Source organism: Phodopus roborovskii, unplaced genomic scaffold (assembly GCF_943737965.1).
Source record: "Phodopus roborovskii unplaced genomic scaffold, PHOROB, whole genome shotgun sequence".
Classification (NCBI taxonomy): domain Eukaryota; kingdom Metazoa; phylum Chordata; class Mammalia; order Rodentia; family Cricetidae; genus Phodopus; species Phodopus roborovskii.
In genome coordinates, this window is record NW_026126418.1 from 31126817 (window position 1) to 31149874 (window position 23058).

General features: G+C 41.6%; 1 protein-coding gene across 1 annotated transcript in view; it reads left to right on the forward strand.

Annotated features, from left to right (window-relative positions):
* The window catches only part of Chn1 (chimerin 1), a 144626-nt gene that overhangs the window by 113745 nt on the left and 7823 nt on the right, over positions 1 to 23058 (forward strand). Inside the window, 3 exon segments of the mRNA XM_051184459.1 lie at positions 6512 to 6596; positions 15520 to 15693; positions 16411 to 16488. Of these exon segments, the coding sequence (XP_051040416.1) occupies positions 6512 to 6596; positions 15520 to 15693; positions 16411 to 16488 (337 nt within the window).

The following is a 23058-nucleotide window of genomic DNA, read 5'->3' on the forward strand; positions in this document are numbered from 1 at the left end:
CAACACAGCAAACACTTTACCAACTCAGACATCTCCCCAGTGCAGGGAATGAATAGAATCAATAATAAATTCAAAGTACTGTCTCATGCGCCATTTAATGGAATGTGTTTTTATGGTGCTTATCGTGTGGGAGCAGAGCTGAGAGACTGCATTACCCCAACGGTTGTACTCCTGGTAAAGCAAGGCTAACTGCCTTAGGCTGGACATACCGTACCAGCTTTCTCTGTAGCTACCACTTATAGTCCAGTACATTATTTATTTGGGTATGGCAGCCATAGGTCTGGAGGGTCTTATATTGCCCTTCCCTCTATTTTGAACAGTTTCCCCATTCTGGAAATAAAAAGTCACTAGTCCCCTTTCCTTCGTCATACTGACCAGAATGGTGGTGTGTGTGTGTTCACCATTTGTGCAGTTGGGTATACACCTGGCGCAAACCCTGTTTGCAGCTACAGTAGAGGTCAGCTGCACCTAAGCCCCTCACCATCTGTCCCATGTCTTCCTGATTTCTGTCTGCCGCCGGTACTGACTTGTCCTCCCCGGGTACTTAACTCTCTTCTAATGATGATTAAAATTGCTTCAGCAAGAGCCCCATACACTTCTCTCTCCCAGCTGATCACAAAAAGGAAAATTGGAAAAGGTTACCCATCTTTTCCATCAAAATGCCCACCATAATGACAGCGTTGGTGGCTTAACTCAATCCAAATGTTACTCTGTAGATTTTTCTCAAGAGTTTGAAGGCAGTTTTGACTACATTTGACTAAATAAAAGGCAAGAAGGTTTTATATTAATACTAAGGGCCCTACTCTTTTAATTACAACCCTACCTTTGTTTGCAAGAGACTCTGTACAAATTCATGTATTTACTGCTAATGTTCACAGCTGATATGGTATGCATCTCTTTACAGATATATGTATGTATGTATGCATGTATGTACAGATATATGTATATACATATATGTATACACTTTAACAGAAGTGATAAAATTAAGACTTAAGATTGTAAATTTCATATCAAGTGATCTCACTTTTTAACAGAAATAAAACCGTGTATTGTAGTTTCACTAAACCGTAAAAATGAGGAGAGCAGAAGAAATAGCCATTCCTGGCTGCCTGCGCACATTTCTGTGTTCCTTCCATTTGATTGTCATCATCTGTTCCCTTCTTTTGTTGCCCAGTACTATGCTGGAGGACTGAGTCATCAGAGCCACCCAAATGAGAAGGCTGCAGCTGAAATGTCATTGTCACCTTCGCCAGCAAAAGCTCACTGCCCTAATGTTCTTGTACTTTCACTGCGGTTTACCAGGCCATTTGCCTTCATTCCTATTTCTAAAGGGAGTGTGTTTGGCTGAGAGGGGTTAGGAGGATGTGGCCACATGTTCTTTATCTTGCAGCAGAGCAGGCTTCTTTTTTGCTGTTTCTGTTACTGATATTCAAGCTGGAGTTGTAAATCCTGGGAATGTGGTGAGGAGCAGGTAGCAGGTATGTTCATTACAGCACACCCCAGAGGATGGCCTCACTGTCTACCCAGGTCCTTGCCTGGGAGATGATGTGACACTGGCTGTTGCCCCCAACACACCTCCTGTCTTACACCTTCTGTGCTCTTTTCAGCCTGGCTTTCACTGGTGCCTTCAATGATAAGACTTTATTGGGGTTCACTAATTAGTTCCATCTTACTGCTTAAACAGAGCAATTAACATAAACGGAGCTGTTCACAGGTGAAAAGTAATTGCATATGCCGTGGTAATAACGTCGTCCTTTTTTCCAGAAGCAAAAAAGGGCTTTAAAACTAGTTGATCATGCTGTTTGTTCATTAAGGAGTGTGTCATGCCATGTACCCTGTCACTTTGACTTGTCGAGATGGCCTCTTATCAGGTGGCCTTCCTGTCCCATGCTGCCAGAGACTGCTCCTTTGAACTGTCTCACCAAAGAATCTCCAAAGGCACCACTTCTGGTAAATTGATAAAATATTAATTTCAAGTAGCACTAATTTTTAAAGAAATCTTCCCCCTCCCACCTTACAAAGCCTGTGTGTGTTTATGGTCCGACAGCAAGCGGAGGTTGGGTTCCACTTGGAGGAGCCAAAGTAAGATGGTGCTGAAGTCTCTCACTCATCACAAGATCACTTCAGTTGTCTAAAACTTAGAAAAAGGTAAAAAAAAAAAATGCTTAAAGGCTTTTAAGGCAAGCTGGAGAGATGGCTCAGCTGTTAAGAGCACACGCTGGGGAACTGGGTTTGAGTCCCAGCACCCATGTGGTGGCTATCAACAGCCCAAAACTCCTGTTGCAGAGGATCTGGCTCCCCCTGTGGCCTTTTCAGGCACACAGCTGATACACAGACATAAACTGCAGGCAGAACACTCAAACATAATAAAATTTTAAAAGAAAACCCCTTATTTATATCCACTTCTAACAAAACTCTGGTTTTGATTTCCTAGTTTACAGCAGTCTTAGTCAGGGTTTCTACTGCTGTGAGAAGCACCATAACCAAAAAAGGAACTTGGAGAGCAAAGCGTTTATTTCGGCTTACAATTCCCATACAGCTCATCATTGAAGCAAGTCAGCCTGGAGCTGGTGCAGAGGCCATGGAGGAGCACCGCTTACTGGCTTGCTCACCATACCTTGCTCAGCCTGCTTTCATAACCCAGGACCACTGCTCACAGTGAGCTGAGCCCTCCCACATCAAACATTATCTAAGAAGATGCCTACCGGCTAATCTTATGGAGGCTTTTTTTTTTTTTTTCAATTAAGATATCTTCTTCCTTGTTATGTCTAGGTTTGTGTGGAATTGACTAACAGAACAAACATCTACTATTCATAGGGTAGAGCATTCCAGGCAAAGGCTACTCACTGTTGTCAAGTAAGCATGGTAGCCTATACTGATAATAACAGATAATCTGAGGCAGGTGAGGTGGGAGGATCAAATGTCCAAGGCCAACCTGAGCTCCAGAGAAAGGCCCTGACTTTAAAAATAGACAGACAAGCAAATGGGCTGGGGATGTCGCTCAGGGTAGATGTTCACCTGGCATGTCAGCATTTATAAAGCCTAAAGGTCCTAACTGTCGTGGTCTTGGACTTCTTGCCAAAGCCTTTTGTAACCCACTCCAGACCTTTCCTCCACTCTCTCCTTACTTCCTTCTTAGTCCCCTCCTAAGCAATGCCACTTTTGACCTTTCAGTTATAGTTGAACATGCATTACATTTTGATTATCTCCTTTTTAAAACATCATTAAAATATTACTGTTTCTAGTGAAATTGTTAGCAGATGGCAGTGACTGTAGAATTGTGTGCAGTAACTACCACCTGTTTGCATTGTGCTGGGCTCTGTACAGATGAAGGGCTGTTTCTTTTCATTGGCACATGATTACACATTCTTTAGGGACACAGTATAATTTTCAACACAAGTGTAATGGCATCAACCTAACTCAAACATTTATTGTTTCCTTGTGTTGATAACTTTCTAAATTTTATCTACTAAAAATATACAGCTAATTATTGTTGGCTATAATTGCCCTATTGTGGTGTAAAACATTAAATGCTTTTCTTAAGTCAGGTAACACCTGCCTATAATCCCAGCGCTTGAGAAATGGAGATAGAAGGGTCAGGAGTTCAAGGTCAGCCTTAGCAGCATTCATTATCACCCTGTGCTACCTGAGACCCAAGGTAGGGGGTTGGGGCCCTACCTGTTTTTCCTATCCAGCTAACTCTGATCAGTCTCCATATAACCCTAAGGAACCTGTCCTGTCATTGGCCTCTTTCTCCCTACCATCCTATCCCTTCCAAACTGGCTGGCGCTCTCAGCCTTTGTACCCCACACACCAGATCTTTAACTGTTGTAATTAGCCTGGCTCATACACACACACACACATACACACACACACACACACACACGCACGCACGCACGCACGCACGCACGCACCCTTCCCCATAAAGCTTTATCAGGGGCTGCATCTTCAGCCCATGCAGTCTCTCCCTGAGCCACGCATTCTAGACACTCTCATGGGCACTTGACACTGTTTTCCAGGATAAACTTGCCATGAATTTCCTAATCCCACATCCTTTCAATAGTAAATGTTTATTGATAAATACAATGCCCCATTAATTAATGAAGTTACTATTTGTTTTGATGACCTCTGGAAGGATAAAAATGATAGAAGAGGTTTAATCCATTGTCATGGAGTCACTATGATCACAAAATGAAGGAAATGTAAGGTGTGTGAATTTTATATGTAAAAAGTCAACAGGGAATCTAGTCAGCTGCACTATATAAGTAGAAGTTAAGCTAGCTGCTAATGTTTCTAGGCATTTTGGGGGCTTTGCAAGCTACTTCTTAACAATATTTAGAATAAAATAGCCACAAATGGTTCAGAATGCCTTATTAAAAAATCGATGGCAGCCTGAAGTGTATGAGTAATAATTCTGTAACAGCTGCTTTCTGGTATACACGTGCAGCCTTTGATTAGAGAGCATGGGGTCTGCACAGTTAAAACTCTTTTTCAGCATGAGTCATGTGAACAGATGCCCTGTGACTTTTAAAATGCCACATTCACCACTGCTCTCAGGAGGGAGAAAGGGACTGTACTAACATTGATAATTAGTGCTCTTGTGTTTAAGTAATAAACAAAACACCATCTACTATTTGTTTCCCATTGTAATTTTAGATGTTTCACCACAAGGAAAGCAGCAGGTATAAAGTATTCTTGGGACTTTCTCCGTATTCCCATTCTTACTCCTCTGCATCACTCATCTGAGTTATACATACTTATCCTGATACCCAGCAACCTATGGGCCGATTTGTATCCCAAAGACTTTCTCCGAAGTAACTTGAGGATGCTCTAGTGATTTCTTCGTCTTCATCTCTTGGTGTGAGTCCATGCCAGTGGTCTACTTCACAGAGTGAGTGTGGCTCATCCCATTTTGTTGACTCTGAGGAACACAGACAAGCACAGGGCACTGCAGAGAATCTGCTGATCATGGGCTGTGTTCCAGCAGCTCCATGAAATTCTTTCAGTTTATAGGCTCTGAACATCATTAGCAGTTCAGAGGCAAGTGTGTATTGTATTCCTGGCCTTTTCATAAAAAGATATAAAGGGAATTATGGCCTGGTTTTCAAAGTGAACATGAACCCTGGTCCTTAAGCTTGCCTGCTGTAGTCACAAACACATACCTGGAATGAACTGTGGGTTATCCAGTACAGCCTCATGGGGATATTTGTACCAGTTCTATATTTGTACAAGAATTCTGGTAAACCATATTTCACTGACTATATTAGAGACATTTTATTTCATATTTCAACGTCTTTGACGTTGAGCTTTATTTATAGTCAGTGGTGTCTCATTATTCAATCAGTATAGTTTTTCTGAACTAAGTATGTTATACATGTGACATCTTAGGCTTGAATATATATCAATACACATACATATCCCAGAGTCATTACTTTGTTTCTGAGACCCAGTCAGTAGGTTAATATCACAGTTATGAAAAATGACATTCTTAGATGCATTTTATTCTTCACAGAACTGTTCTATTAGATCCACACATTGAAACCATCACATTTGGTGATATTTCTCCGTGTTTTCTGTTTCCTGCAGGAGGAAATTACCTTAAGTCTAACAGCTGTAAATGAATTAGTTTCCTGTAGCCCCCCCTTTTTTGGTTGCTATTTTCCTATTGCACTTTCAATCAGAATTTGCCCAAAATTGGTAAATTGGTCATTTATTCACTCTCTCCCTTCCTCCCTTCTCCCTCCCTCCCTCCTATACAGTCCTTGCTGACCTTGAACTCATAGAGCCACCTGCCTCTGCCTCCCTGGTGCTGGGAGTAAAAGCATGTGCCACCACATCAGGCAAGATTTTCTAATTTTATTACTTAATGTGTAGGGTTCATGGCTTCTCTGTTCTAGTGACAATTCTGCCTAGCATTAGAATACTTTGCCTTTCCTGTGCATAAAAGTCTGCGGGAGCCAGTGTGATGTCACAGGTCTGAAATGCCAGCCTTCAGTTTCTTATTAACTATAGCTCTTATAGGTGCTAAAATGTGTTTGTTAATACAGTAAATATAAAATAATTTGAAGAATTGACCCTTTTTGATGATTCGGTTGCAGCCAATCAGTGTCACTTTAATGTATATATCCCATTTTGCCAAAGAAACTGGATTATCTGACAAAGCCTTTGCAGATTCAAGACACTGCCAGCCCTTCTTCCTAGCCTTAGAGTCATCACACTGAGACATGCATGTCAGTGTCAAAGAGGTTACTTGTGCCTGAGGAGACGATTCATTGGGAAATTCCATGGTAGAAATTGTTTCCAAAAGGAAGTTGTGATCTATCGATTTGATGTGTCATCGCTTCTAAAAGAAGAACTGCGGATCTGAAAAAAATGTCACCTGTCAGTTTTTCTGAATGTAGCCATGCTGCGTCTTCAGCTCCGTGTGTCTTGTATGACGCTGCCTTGATTGCTATGCAACAACCTCCTCATGGGTTCTCCCTTTTCTCCACCCCACCCATCCTTTGTTCAGGTCCATACGTTCCGAGGGCCACACTGGTGTGAATACTGTGCCAACTTCATGTGGGGCCTCATTGCTCAGGGAGTGAAATGTGCAGGTAAGAGCCTTTCCTCTCTCTCCATTGCATCAGCAGCCACCTGAAGACCGGATTTTGTCTGGTGTGTACAGCAGTAGGGATAAGTGTAAATCAGTTCTCTGAAAAGGAAGAGGCCAGCTTGTTTCACCACCCTTCACATCACTTGCCCTTGGTGTTGCACTAACTGGTTTTTTGTTTTGTTTTTGTTTTTGCTTTTGCTTTTGCTTTTTTTAAGCAGTGTGCCAGGACATATGATTGGAAACTGAATTTTAAGGCTGACTTATTAGGCTGAATTTACCTTACTAAAATTTTTTTTTTTATTGAAGTCAAAGGAAACTATCTGTAAATTTATTCTCAAAGATGATTACCTTTGCTGCACAAAGATGTTCAGTGTGAGAAATCCCTTGTGAACAGTGATAATGGTATTTTAGGTCTGCCTTTAAAACCTTTTACCGTAAAGAAATACTCACTGCAATGAGAGCAGTGCCTCAGAGGTCAAGAACACTTGTTCTTGCAGAGGACCTAGGTTCAGTTCCCAGAACCCATGTGGTGACTCACACCATCTGAAGCTCCAGTTCCAGGAGATCCGATGCCCTCTTCTGACCTCTGTGGGCACCAGATACACACGTAGTGCAGAGACATATATGTAAGCAGAACACTCATGCACATAAAGTAAATAAATTACATTTTAAATATAAAAATCTTAACACGTGAAGGCACATTTTTAAGACAATTTAAATCCATTTTCCATAACTGGGATCCTAATAGCTCTAAATAAATATAATTTTCTTTGCCCTACCAATGTATGTGTTTCCACACATACACCCTAAGGAATATGATATAGTTTGGAAAATGAAATAATTATTCTCATCATGTAAAAATTTATTTATATAGAGCCACTATTCTCAATATTGCCCACTTATTCAGACTACATATTAGCATGGTAATAATTATTATTTAAAATTTAAATATGTGGTATTTGTTCTAAATATTAAATATGTTATATTTAATTATTAAAGTTCTGCTATTTAATTTTTAAAACTAAAATGCTTTCTTCCATGTCTTCTACCATGAAGCTTTTCACTGAAATATATGCTAATGGCTGGGGCTGTGACTTGGTTGTAGAGTACTTGCTTAACATGCTCAGCACCTGGTGTCAGTCCCTACAACCTCAAAAACTAGGCATGGTGCCAAACACATGGAATCTAGGACTCTGGGGGTGACAGCAGGAGAATCAGAAGTTCAAGATTATATGCAGCCAATTTGTGAGTTCAAGGCCAGCCTGAGATCATAAGACCCTGACTTTTTTTTTCTGAAGTATATTAAGAGTAAATTATTCCAAAATGATAACTGTCAGACTTACCACTATAAATACCCTAATTTCTTTTATCTGGTTTTCAAATTGAGTATTTTTGTTGTGCGTTATATGCAGATTTTTTTGTGTGTGTTACTGAGTTGCATTTTCTTTGAGCAGCAAAGCACAGTATGAATTGCATATGAACAGTCCAAGTCACTTCTCTGATAATGCAACCCCTGTGAATGAGTAGGTTGACCCACAGGTGGGAGCCACTGATCTGCATGGTTGTTCAAAAGCAGATGACATACTCCTTGCACAGCAGGGTCACCTGCTCAAAGAGTAAGGGTCTCAGTCAGCCACATTTGCCTTTTTGAGACACCCTTGACCAGATGACACTGAGAGAATTTCCTAGCATTTGACAGTCACTAACATAAGGTTTTCTATGAATTAATGATGTGTACCATTTACCTTTTGAAAGAGTGAAGGCCATTTACATGAGAATCCTGTCAGCCACCAGCAAAAAACACACCCACTGTGTTGAAGTGTAGTAATATGCTACAGTCCCAAATTGTATTTGGAAAAGATGCCTTGGTATTACTATTAGTGATAACATAAGCAAGGAGAAATAAAATGATTTAACTCTACCTCCCAGCACCACGTGTATAGCCTCCATATCTTACCATGAGTAAAGGGCAAAAGCTAAAAGAAAAGCCTGGAGATTTTTCATCTGTCCTTTATAATGTTACCTGATGTAAGCACATGTCGGCCTGTGTTTTCAATACAGAGGGAGGGGCTGGGGACATGCCTCAGCAGAGTGTTTGCCTCACACGAGTCACTCCCCAGCACATATTTAAAAAGAACCAGGTATAGTGTGCAGGGTTGTAATTCCAGCACTCGTGAGGTGGAAGTAAGGGCAGAATTTCAGCATAATTCTCACCTTAAAACTGAAGCCTAGACTACATGAGACTCTGCCTTAAAAACAACAGAAACTCTATAAACCTACCTTGATGATCTTCAGAAAACAAAAATAATTTTTTATAAGTTATCAATCTGCTGTGGTAGATGTAGCCTCCCAGCACTTAGGATGCAGAGAGTTCTGTTGAGTTCCAGGTCAGCCAGAGCTACACAGTTATGCTCTTCTTTTAAAAACAAACAACACAGACTCACATTAGTTATGTTTTCATAACCAATTACATTTGATTGACAGTGAGGATTTTAGATCTAAAGTCACTCTAGGACTCATCTGCTCCTCTGGTCTTTGAGACCCCTACTTTATCTAAAACAGAATTCAAAGGATAAAGATTATAAAGAGCACAAATTCACTGTGATAGGTGAAATAATAGTCCCTTTGGGGACACTGGGAACTTTGTAGATGCCTGTATAGCACTTGAGATAAAGTCAGAAGGATTTTGAGTTCAAAACCAGTCTGGGTTTTATAGCAAGGTCTGACAATAAGTAAATCATACATAGACATGCATGTGCACAGGCATGCACGCACGTGTGCGCGCACACATACACACACACACAGGCACGCACACAAAGGATGCTCATTCAAATGATTAATTTTCCCAAACTTTTTAAAATCATGAATTGTAAGTTTCTAGGTTCTGCTATCATTATTATAATCACTGAGGTTTATCAAACATCCCTCTCCCAGGGTATGTTATTCCCAAAAAGAAATTATTCTACCAGAGTTCCTAAACTGTGTTTATTTTAGCCTTGCCAGAATATTCTAAGAAAAGGAAGGATGATGCTTGTTTTAAAACAGACATTTCAGCCTAGTTTAAACTATGAACACCTTTAATATTTTCATCACTATCATTGTCATTTCTGCCCTCAAACAACACATAGCAGTTTTTCTCCTAATAACAGAAGTTACTTTAAGCTTACAAATACTGAACTTTTAGTGTGAAGAAAGAATGACCTCTAATTTTATTAGTGCCTCAATTGGCTACACATAACAATGGTTGTTTTCCTTAAAAGTTGCTGAGAATTTGAAGAATCCCTTCTAAAAGTTTCATGTAGCCTCTTTTTGTTGAAAGTAATATTTTTATAAATATTCCAGGGCATAAGCCATTCCTCTTAAGTTGCTTGTGAAAATAATGACTTGTGATGCCTATGTGAGATGCTCACTTTTAATAGGGGAAGGGATGGGAAGGGAAGATGGCTCAGCAGTTAAGAGCATGTACTCCTGCGAGGGCCTGAGTTCAGCTCCTAGCACTCACATCAGGGCTCACAACTGCCTGCAACTCCAGTTCCAGGGGCATCCAGCACCTCTGGCCTCTGCAAGCACCTGCAGGAAAATGTACATACCACACAGAGACACACATATGCACAATTAAAATAATGAAAATCTTTCATAGTGGAAAATACCAGAGAGTTACATTTAACAATATAATTTATTGGCTGCAAATGTAGTTCAGTGTCAGGCATACATGGAGCCCTGGTTCAATCTTCAGTGCTACAAAGGAAGAAAAATATGTTTCTTCATATCCTTCCCCATGTGTAATCTCAAAATGGAAACCCAAGCATAAAACCTGGTGCACCCACATATCAAAACGTGTATGGCACCAACAGGCTTACATTTATCCTTTGAAAGTTTGTGGTCATCTTTTGGTTTTCAAGACAGTGTCTCTCTGTATAACAGCCCTGGCTGTCATGGAACTCACAGAGATCCCCCTGTCTCTGCCTCACAGGTGCTAGGATTAAAAGTGTGCACCACCATCTGGCTGCAGTTATCTAATCTACATCAAGCAATGACTGAGCTCAGATTTAGGAACTTAAAGACAATGAAATGCTTACTAAACAAATATTACTTATCCCATTTGAACAATATAAAAGTATGGGATTAATTTCAAAGACCAAATTTCTAACAGGATTGGATATGAAGTCCTTTGGAAGGCCAGGGTAAGGCAACATAAAATACAGACAGCATCAGGGGCTGGAGAGATGGCTCAGTGGTTAAGAGCACTGGCTACTCTTCCAGAGGACCAATTCCCATGGTCCACATGGTGACTTACAACCATCTGTAACTCCAGTTCCAGAGAATCTGGCCCCCACTCCTTTAATTTCCTCGACACAAGGCATGCAAATGATGCACAGATATACTTGCAGGCAAAACACAGAAGATACAACATCCTTTTATATTCTTGAGTTCACAATGCAATAAGCAGCCCCAGACATGCTCTGAAAATCATACACTGAAAATATTTCAGTGCACTAGCAGCACACCATATTTTGTTCTGCCATTAATCCTTTAATCCCAGCACTTTGGGAGGCAGAGGTAGATGGATCTCTGTGAGTTTGAGGCCAATCTGGTCTACAGAGTGAGTTCCAGGGCAGCCAGAGCTACACAGAGAGGCTCTGTCTCAAAAATACAAAAACAAAACAAGACTTTATTTTTTTCTACATATTTTTCCATATATTTTTCCAAATATAGTTTTATTCCTCTGGAAGATATTATACTATAAATGGGAAATAAGTCCATAGGTATCATTTGAGATATCTCTTGGTTTTGTAGGTTAATTTTATGTTATTAAACTACATTCCATCCTCCAGTTTCTCAAGAAATATACAACATTGTTGAGTGATGAGGGCATGCAAATCCCAGCACTACAGAGGAAGGGGCAAGTGGATCTCTGAATTTGAGACCTGGTCTACAGAGGGAGTTAGTTCCAGGACAGCCAAGGCTACAGAACAACAACAAAAAAAAAAAAACCTGTCTCAGAAAATTAAAAGCAAAAAGAAAAGAAATATGCAATAAAATAAAATAGGAAATGAGCAATTAAGAATCCATGTTACACTTTATTCTGAATTTTCTTAAAACATGTGTTACTTCAACAACTGACTTCAGGCTATCCAGTTTTATATGCACTGACTTCTCTATACACATGCATGCAGCACTTCTAGTAAGCTCAGAGACCTATGTTTTGAAGTAAATAACCAACATTCATTTACATTCTAATGGTAGATTAAGGGGTAACAGAATTATGGTGATGTACATTTTGAAAGATAATTTGTTTTGTGAGTATTCATATTAAATAATTAAGAAATAAGAATATAGTGTCTAGGTTTTATTACTGCTTTTTAAAAGTCTTACAAGATCAGGTATAGATAATTGCAAAATGGGTACAAGTGAAATATAACAACATTTTTTTAAACTCAAGAATGCAAAGTGATATGGTCTACATTATTGAACAAAAGACTGAAAGTAGACAAATCATCCTCAGTTCTGAAAAAGTACTCAGAGCATGCAGTGTGCTGTGGGCAAGAAGAAGGAGTGAGTGGATGTGTGGAGCACAGGAGGCTGGTCCCTCTGTAGTCCAGTCAGTGTGGAGCACAGGAGGCTGGTCCCTGTGCGCTCCAGTCACAGCGCTGTTCCAGTCACAGTAGCTGAGTAGCCTGAACACACTTGGAGCTCATTGTCTGCATCTGTGCAGCGATGGCTTGTTCCACCTCTGCCTATGTCACACAAGTCATGCAAGGCACAGCTACACTATTACTAAATCGTGAAACTTAGCCAAATTTCAGACTTTTAATACACTTTTAAGTGTTGACAGGCATTTACTTTATTTCTTCAATAATTATAATAGCTTCCACCACACACAAGAAAACTGAGATCTGCAGTAAAGAAAGTTCCTGGAATTGAAGGGACGGCTTAGCAGTTAAGTGACTTCTTGCTCTTCCAGAGGACAGGAGTTCAGACCCCAGCATCCACATGGGGCAGCCCTTGACAGCCTATAACCCAGATTCCAGGTAGAGGGGCTCCAGCACCTTCTTCTGGCCTCTGTCTGTACACATGTGGTACACACAGGGGTGGGGGGGTAATTTTATCTTCAAAAGTGAGCCAGACCTGACATTGTAAGTGTAAAGTGGAAGGTTTGAATGGAAACTGTCCCCACAACATTTACGGTAGCCGAGATACAGTTCAGAATCACTTCTCCTACCGTGAACCAAGAAAGGCTAAACTCAAAACTTAAAATGTTGGGATTATCAGACAAGAAAAGCAGCTGTCATAAAATGCTCCAACCAGGCATTCTTTAAAACATGGGAAATATCAGAAAAGAAAATCTTGGCAACTGGACACTGATGCCTGAGAGGGCACCTGGGCGATGGACTAAGCAGCGGGGCACAGGAAGGAATCCACAAAGCTGACGCCCACAAGTTAACAGTTCAGGCATGGGGGGGGGGATACATAAAGCCAACTGAAAGGCGTGGGGACCCAGCACCATTACACATGAGAACAGGAAGGAAAGGAGTTAGTGCTTGCTGCTGGGATCTCAGAGGGTAGAATAAGACAGTGGTAAAACACCTTAAAGCAAATTATTTGAAAAATCACCAAATTTGGTGAATTCAGAGAGAAATTACGCATTTGGTTACTTGAAGGTGTGTTTCTCTAAATGAAGTGTATCAAGATGAGTTTGATATGAAGTCTACAACTCTCCCATCACAGACCCATCTGAGTTCCGTTTAGCCTCTGACCTTCAACTGGTGATGACAAAGCCTGGAACACACTTTGCAGCAGAGCCTTGAAAAGGCTCTAACATCAGTCAGCACACATTACTACCCAGAGCTCTGTACATACAGGAACACCAAGGCTTGCACAAGGCTCAAAGAAACACGGGTTTTTGTTTTTTTGTTTTGTTTTTCTCTTTTATATAACTAATCAGAGAAAGTGTGATACCTCACTCCAGGTTACATAGCTCATAGATTGTAGGACAAACATCAAATTTCACATGTCCCCCAGAATTCGCAACTGGTTGGAGGAAAGAGGTCTTTTCACTGTATGTCTGGCCACTGGTTTCCTGTATGGTCAATTAGAAACCTCTCATGTTATATAAGGTGTGAAGAGGGCTTCAGTTTTGGTCATACAGTCATTGGGGCCTTGATTAATTATATGGAGCAGGGCTGCCTCCTTTCTTCAAGTGCTAGATTGAGGACTTTGTCCAGGAAACCTTCCTTTCCCAGGCAGTGGCAGCATTTGGATGTGACTCGTGGTGTTCCCTCTCTGGGATGTTCACTTGGGCCCACATGTTGCAAGAACCCAGCTCCTTCTAGCGCATCAGCTCAGTAGATGTCCCTCAGTAGTCCCTAGAAATGTCCCTCTCTCCTTCATGCTGCAGACCACAGCAAAATGAAACTGCCCAAGAGCAGAGGCAGCTGCCAAGGCATTCCAGGTTTCTCAAGATGATTTCACTAAAGCCTGGCCATGAGCTACGTCTGCTTCAATTGAACTAGTTTTGTAAGTAGTCCTGATAAGAATATTAACTTAACAAACATAAAGGTTATGTTTTTGAAAACAAAGATGGCATTTGTAGTTGAACTATTTATTCAGTATATTTTAGCACTTGACTTCCTTAACTTGGTTTTTTCAGATATAAATAGGAAATGAGAAGACAAGGTAGCTATTTGATAGTTCTTTGTGGCTTATAAGAAATGATAAAGACAAGGCACTTGGTGATAATATTAAGTCCTCTATAAGTGTTAGCTACTGGTCATAGTAAAAAAAGAATGGTAATGGCTATTTTAAACTACGCAAGAAATTATATATGTCTTCTAACGAGTCTGGTAGGCATGGTGGCACACACCTGTGAGCCCAACACTTGAGAGGGAAAAGCAGGAGGATCAATGTTGAAGGCCATGATTGGTGCACAGTGAATTTGACCCCAGCCTTCTCAAAAAAAAAAAAAAAAAAAAAAAAAAAAAAGCTAAGCCTAAAAGGGGTTTGTGATTAAATATAAATAGGAACAGATTTATTTTCAACAGATTTTGAATACTCTTATTTTGGGTGTCCAATTCCACTTTATATCAAGTGATTTAAATATAATCACAGCTTAAGGTAGAGGTAAATTTTCTTGAGCTGGCTGACTGGTCCATCTTGTGCCACTATATCAAAGAAGCTCCCACTAGATAATTTACAAAGAACAAATGTTAGATACCAGAGTTCTGAGGTAGAAAGTTCAAGGTACCAGCACTTGGTAGGGGCTCTTGGCTGTGTCTCACAGGTCACAGTGGAAAGTCAAGAAAAAGTAGAGCAGAGAGAATCCTCTCCCATAGGCCTCTGCATAGCAACACTGAGCCGGTTGTGAAAAGGTCCAACACCTCCCAAAAGGCCACACCTTTCAACGTGTCACAAGAATTATGACAAAAACAAACATACTCAAATCTTAGCATTGGCAGTGTGATATTCTATTATGTATAATTATTTAACTTTTACTGGCTTTGGTATGGGGAATATATCTTGATTTTGTTTTTGCTTTTTCTGGGGTCGTTCAGGAAGTCAAATAAATAAGTTATTTATTATTATTGACAAGAATTCTTGTTAGCAATAATCCTGGCCTTTTTGCAAGTGATGGCACATGTCTTTAGTCTCAGAATTCAGGAGGCAGAGGCAGCCAGATATCTGGAGGCCAGTCTGGTCTGTGTAGAGAGTTCCAGATCAACCAGGGATCCATAGTAAGACTCTGTCTCAAAAAGAAAGAAAATGCTGGCCTCCAAGTTCTAATCAAACTGTTCTGAGAGTAGAGAGGATACTGTTAATCTCCTTGGAGGAGCTGCAGTTCACACCAAGTGTTTTCTGTTCAAAGAAACACTCTAGAATGCCCAGACTGCAAATAATCATGACGTTTCCCTTCATTCTTTTCACAGACTGTGGGTTGAATGTTCACAAGCAATGTTCTAAAATGGTCCCAAATGACTGTAAGCCAGACCTGAAGCATGTGAAGAAGGTGTACAGCTGTGACCTGACAACGCTCGTCAAAGCGCACATCACCAAGCGCCCAATGGTGGTAGACATGTGCATTAGGGAAATCGAGTCCAGAGGTGAGGTATTTCCCATGCGGGCTGCTATAGCCTTCACTCCCTCCCCACTGGTGCCTCGTCTGGCGTTGCCCTTGTCGTCAGTGATGGGAGAGAATGGTGTCAGGAAATGTGTGCTCACCAAGTCTGCAATGTACTAATAAGCAAACGGCTTGACTTCAAGGAACATTTAACCGGTTGTCAAAAGTAATATTTAGGATACATTAATGGATGATGCATGCAGTCTGCAAAGATCTCTGGGCAGAGAAGGATTCACCTTTCAGGCTTTAAATTCTACTCAGGCCAGGAAGCAAAGGCAGAAATGCCCTATTAAAACATGAAGACCAGAAACCCGAGCTGCACCCTAATTATTCCTACCCATTTGGGAAAACTGCCACAGGCCTGCTGGTGCAGGCTCTCTAGGTCTTCTGTTATGTAAAAGACTTTATGATAGAATTGGGTGATGAATGATTTCCCTTAAGGTTTAATGTTACCTGATCTAATTAGGCAACATGATGGCCAAATTATAAATATCCAGGTGACAGTAGGTCAGAAGTAAAAACTAAGTGAAACAGATTCATTTTAGGAGAAAAGTGGGAAAAGACTTCTAATCATGCATGTGTGTTTTATTATTTTTTTTCTAATACATCACTTGTCCAGCATGAAGTATGGACAGAAGTTGAAATGTGAAGGAAGAATTAATAGAAAATTAGTTTCTATGCTTTGCTGATTTATTTTCAGGTCTTAACTCTGAAGGACTGTACCGAGTCTCAGGATTTAGTGACCTAATTGAAGATGTCAAGATGGCTTTTGATAGAGGTATGTTTTCAGCATACCCATTAAATTCCCACGGTCATACTATGCAAAAAAAAAAAAAAAAAAAAAAAAAAAGTCCAATTTCTTATGCTACTCTTAAGCTCATTTTCTAAATGACTGGTGATTATCATAGTCTTCTAACGAGTCTGGTAGGCATGGTGGCACACACCTGTGAGCCCAACACTTGAGAGGGAAAAGCAGGAGGATCAGTGTTGAAGGCCATGATTGGTGCACAGTGAATTTGACCCCAGCCTTCTCAAAAAAAAAAAAAAAAAAAAAAAAAAAAGCTAAGCCTAACAAATAACAACAAAATTCAGCTTGTAGCATCTTGTCTTTGCATCAGCTGGCTTAACTGGTCAAATTTAATGCTGAGAAGGAAATGTGAAGTTTATCTGTATCATCAGCATTTGACTATCTAAGACTGGTCCAAATTTATTACAAACAGAGATGAGTTCAATTTACCAAAACCACAGAAAAGATGGGAGAGGATGTAACCATCTCACCTGCCCAGCTAGGGTTAGCCCACTCAGCCCTCCTGGGAACTACAGTTCTCAGGCCTCTGTATGACTGACTCACATACAGGAGCCAGAAAGCTGAGGAGAGCTGAGGCTCTGGCCTAAATCCTGCCTGCTGTGGGAGTCCATGGGTTGTTTGTTTTGTTTTACCTCAGGCAGAAGGGTGAGATAAGATCTTGCTTGTGCTCTGCTTGGCCTCAAACTTGAGATCCTCCTGCCTCCGTTTCCGAGTGCTGGGATTGCAGGAATGTGTCACCGTGCCCAGCTTAATTGGACTTTAAAAATAACATGTAAGTTTTGATTTGTGCTGGGTTTGGTGGTGCACGCCTTTATTCCCAGCAATGGGGAGGCAGAGGCTCTCCCCCCCTTCTGTCCTGGGGCAGGGAGGAGGTACTGTGGATTGAACCCAGGACCTCATATGCTAGGCAGGTGCTCTACCAATAAGTCCCACCCCAGCCTGAAAATAAGCACACTTCTAGTTCTGTCACACTTTCCTGTTGACAATCTTCTCATAAGCCACAAAAGCAGAAGACAAAAATAATGAAATATTACCAACCTGCAAAGGGGAATGTAGGCCAGCCTAAGTGTTTTATCTGAAAGGCAGCAACCGAATATGTCCCCCTCCCAGCCTGCAGTCATGAGTTTCAAAAATACATAAACACTGGAAAGAAACTAAAAATCACATCAGCCACAGAAAGCAAATTGTTGACACGTTTTCCTTCATTAAACATCAGGACACCTTTTTGTAACACTGCTAAGTAGATTTTAAGATTCCCAGTGGTTTCTTTGGCGCCACATGGTCAGGTGTTTGGGGCCCACTCTGAACCTCCTCCAGGACTCGTGCTGTAGTCATTTATAGGAATTATAGAAAGAGTTTTAACACAGGTGTGGAAAAACCAATAGTGCGGATCATTTAAATCAGACATGCACATAAATGCTGCCCAAATCTCTGTTCAAAGCAAGTATCAAATAAATAGCCAAGTAAGTAAAGTGAAGTAATCAGGAGGGATCCGTTCCAGGAAGTTCCAGGAATGAAACTGAAGAAGGATGAAGATAGGGAGGGCCCACAGAGTGCTGTCATGGACTTTAGTCCAGGAGTCAAGATAAAGGCAAGTTTTGGGACGTCTTGCCTCGCCCAGGAGATGGTCACTTGCTGGAGCACACTACCTATGGTAATGTCAGCAGGTACCATTACACATTTGCTACATTGTATCTCCAGGGGGGACTACAAATAGCAGATGTGGGGTACACTGAGAGGCCGTGGTAGAGCCTCAGCCCATAATCCCAGGGCATGTGGTTAGTGAGCCAAGAGCTGAAAAGGAAAGAAAGAATCAGGGAACAAAGAAGTTACAGACTGCCAGTAAGTTGTCATTCTGCAAACAAAGTGCAGGTCCTGGATTTCTTGTTCCAGGTTGTCTCTTATTTTTAACAGAAAACAGTTTAAAGTGAGACAAATGAAAGGCAGTAGTGTGTGGATTCTTATTAAAATTCAGTTTGAGACTGGGCATTGGTGGCTCACGCCCTTAATCCCAGCACTCGGGAGGTGAAGGCAGGTGGATCTCTGAGTTTGAGGCCAGCCTGGTTGGTCCACATAGTTAATTCCAGGACAGCCAGGGCTACACAGAGAGACTCTGTCTGGGAAAACAAAACAAAACAAAATTCAGGTTTAGAATCAGGCATGGCAGCTTACATCTTTAATCCCAGCACTCAGGAGGCAAAGGCAGGTAGATCTCTGTTAGTTCTAGGCTAATCTGGTCTACATAGCAGGTTCTAGGACAGCTAGAGCTATGTAGAGAGTCCCTGTCCCAAATAAATAAAAGTCAGGTTTGTTTGTGTGTTTGTTTCAAAGAGATGGCCTAGTGGGTAAAGGCATTTATTTAACACCATGCCTGTCCTGGTTTTTTGGTAACTTTACACAAGCTAGAGTGATCTGGTAAAAGGAACCTCAGTTGAGAAATTGCCTCCATCAGATTGCCTATAGGCAAGTCTGTAGTGCCTTATCTTGATTAAGTATTATATGTGGGTCCCACCCAGGGTCAGGGATGCCATGTCTGGGCAAATGATCCTGGGTGTGTAAGAAACAAGCTGAGCAAGCCATAAGCACCATTCTTCCATGACCTCTGCTTCAGTTCCAGCCTCCAGGTTCTGCCCTGCGCTGCCTTCTGTCCTTGCTTCCCCTGATAATAGACTAATCTGAAAGCCAAATAAACCCTTTCCTCCCTGAGTTGCTTTTGGTCATGGTGTTTCGTCACAATAGTAAGAACCCTAATTAGACAGTTCTGACAGCCTGAATTAAAGGAGAGAACCAACTCCTACAAGCTGTCCTCTGACTTCCACATGCATTCCATGATACATGCAAGCCAACACACATACATCCACACAAAATAAATAAATGAAAAAATTTTAGTTCATATTTTAATACAACAGATATATTCAGTAGCTTTTTAAAAAGAGAAACAAAGTACCAGCATATGGTGTTAAACTAAACTAGGTGAAAAGATTACACATTGCATGACCCATACATGTGGCATAGCCAGACTATTCAGACTGATAGCAGGGAGGTATATTACCCTTTGTAAGGGCCAGGGCCAGGGCCAGGGCCAGGGCCAGGGCCAGGGCCAGGGCCAGGGCCAGGGGTTGGTGCTAACAGGTATGGGGACTTCGGAGGGCATAAGAAAGTTCTAAAATCAGACTATGGTAGCAGTCATACAACTTGATAAGTGTATGGAAAACAATTGAATTGTGTACTTTAAATGATTAATTATACTATATTGAAATTGTATCAGTAAAACTTGTTTCTAAGCTGGGTGATGTCGGTGCGTGTCTTTAATCTCAGCGCTCAGGAGACAGAGGCAGGTGACTCTCTTGAGTTTAAAGCCAGCCTGGTCTACAGAGAAAGTTCTAGGACAGCTATGGGTACACAAAGAAACCCTGTCTTGGCAGGGAGGATGCAATTTGTTTTTAAAACTAAAAAATGTTGCATAAAAATTTAAAATCAGGTTTTAAAAGAACTATCTTAATGATAATGTCCATAGTAAACCCAAGAGTATTAGTCTTATAGGCGCTTAGCTTTTTAAAACTTCATTTTTCTGATTTACTCACTCAGAAATTACATGAAGGTACTGCCGTATGCCAGGCACTGAGTTATTTACTCTAATTTAGTAGTTAGCCTGAGTTCTCGGTCCTTACATCTGTGTAGAACTCACAGTAAGCACACACTGGTTATTGACTAATATTTCCATAAAGGAACATATTAGTAAGTGGAAAACTTAACATAGTCTAGCAGAGCAAGTGACACCAGTGGTTAGGGAAGGCTTCCCAAGGAGAAACCTGCATGCTGATGCTAACCAGAGGATAACACAGAGCAACTGTGCAGGGGAGAGTAACAAAACCCTAGTAATACAGCCAGAGAAGCGAGGGGCACCAACCGTGACACGGAGAAGCGAGGGACACCAACCGTGACACGGAGAATCATGGGGACACCAACAGTGACACAGAGAAGCGAGGGGCACCAACCGTGACATGGAGATTCATGGGGACACCGACAGTGACACAGAGAAGCGAGGGGACACCGACAGTGACACGGAGAATCATGGGGACACCAACAGTGACACGGAGAATCATGGGGACACCGACAGTGACACAGAGAAGTGAGGGGACACCCACAGTGACACGGAGAAGCGAGGGACACCAACAGTGACACGGAGAATCATGGGGACACCGACAGTGACACGGAGAAATGAGGGGACACCGACAGTGACACGGAGAATCATGGGGACACCGACAGTGACACAGAGAAGTGAGGGGACACCCACAGTGACACGGAGAATCATGGGGACACCAACAGTGACACGGAGAATCATGGGGACACCGACAGTGACACGGAGAAGCCAGGGGACACCAACAGTGACACGGAGAAGTGAGGGGACACCGACAGTGACACGGAGAAGCCAGGGGACACCAACAGTGACACGGAGAAGTGAGGGGACACCGACAGTGACACGGAGAAGTGAGGGACACCAACAGTGACACGGAGAAGCGAGGGGACACCGACAGTGACACTACAGCCCGAGACGAATGGGAGGAGAGTGGACTCTTCTGTTGGCCTCCACTGAGTTCTCTGAATGCTAAAACACACCCAGTCCAACCTCTACCCTCATCTTCACAAAGTGGGCTCTAAGAATGGTGGCTTTACTTTCCAGGCTAAAAGCTGAAGTAGCTGTGTACTCTGGGAACATGGGTATTGGTCGTGTACCCTGGAAACAGGGATATTTGAAAAGTATTGACAGGTATTGAAACAGGACCTCTGTGGCAGAAAAGAAGAAAACAAAACAAACAACAGCAAAAGCCCTTACTGTTTTTTCTGAGGTCAGGACTTGCATGGGGCTGATTCCTGCTGACTTTGGTCCCTGCCTTCCTATGGATTCCCTATCACCTTCTCCAGGTCTTTACGCCAAGGCACCTACTACCTGCTTTCTAGTGTTTCCCTGGAGGACATTGCCTCTAGTTTCCAGAAAACACTATCCTGCTTGGTCCTGTCCTGTGCATGGCCTCATGCTACGCTGTGTGAAAGAGGTACTCGGAAGCAGACTCAAGTGAACTGTGACCTCAGAAAGGCTGCAGTGCTCTACATCTTCAGGGGGCTGGCTTGTTGTTTTTATGGGCTTTTATGGAGTAGTTTTAGAGTTTCAGGAAAAAAATTAACTGAAATTACCGCAATTTCCTGTGTAATCCCTCCCATTGGCACCTACTCCCAAATTCCCTGTTACTAACTTGATTTTGCTTTTTGAGACTGCTTTGCTATGTTTACAAAGTCTGGTCTAGAACTCTTGACCTTCCTGCCCCCAGCTTCTGCACACTGGGATCCAGGAATGCCCTACCCTGCCTGATTTAGCATCTGGAATTAGTATTGTGTATTTGTTATCATTGATAGCCCAACGCTGATACATTATTAACTAAAAGTCAGAGTTTACACTGGGGTATCTTCTGTCTACATCACAGTATCATAAAGAATAGTTTCACTAACATAAAAAATCCTCATACTCTACCTATATGTCCCCTTATTCCCCCGAATACTCAGTAATCACAAACCTTTCACCTTTTCTGGTTATAATTGTATGTCATGAAGCCATTTTAGGCTGACTTCTGTCACTGTGCATTAATGGTTTCTTTTGTGTGTGTCTTTCATAGCTTACTAACTCATTCCTTTTCATTACTAACGTCTGTCACCTGTGCACACACATAGGCATGAAGACACACAAATATCTAGCAAGGAAATTATGCTAATTAAATCTTAATAGATACACATTGAGATTTTTTTCTATTTTTTTATTTATATGCCATAGTGTTTTGCCTGCATATATGTCTGTGTAAGTGTGTTGGATCCCCTGGAACTGGAGTTACAAACAGTTGTGAGCTGCCATGTGGGTACTGGGAATTGAACCCTGGAATTGTCCTCTGGAAGAACAGCCAGTGCTATTGACCACTGAGCCATCTCTCCCGCCAACAAGTTCAGATTTTATTAAACACAGGACAGCACTGGAAGACTCTCTGAAGACAGCCTTGCTTCAGAATCTGAGTTCTCAACACCTCTAAATGGTCTTCCATTTTAGAGTGCCTCTCTTCTTACTTCAGCACACAGAATCTTGGTGCATTTTCATGGGACTTGTTGGGCATTTGGGATTTGGTTTGGTTCTTTTGTTTGTTTGATTGATTGATATTTTGCTTCTCATTGCCTCATTTACCCATAGGGCTTGGGTAGGTGAGATCCAGATATTATTTCTGTGAAGCCAGGTGTGGATAAAATAAGGGACCTTCGTTATCATCACTGTTATTTTATATTTATGTATTATGGGATGGCACATGTGTGGAGGTCAGAGAAGAACATGAAGGAGTAGACTCTCACCTTCCAGCATCTGGTTCCTGGGGTTCACTTGGGTTGGCAGGCCTGGCTTGTGTTCTCTTTTGCAAATTGTGTTTACATAAAACAGAAAGAAAGCAACACTGCATTATCCCCCTGGGAATCCTCAGGCAACTATGAAATGTAAAGTCACTCTCT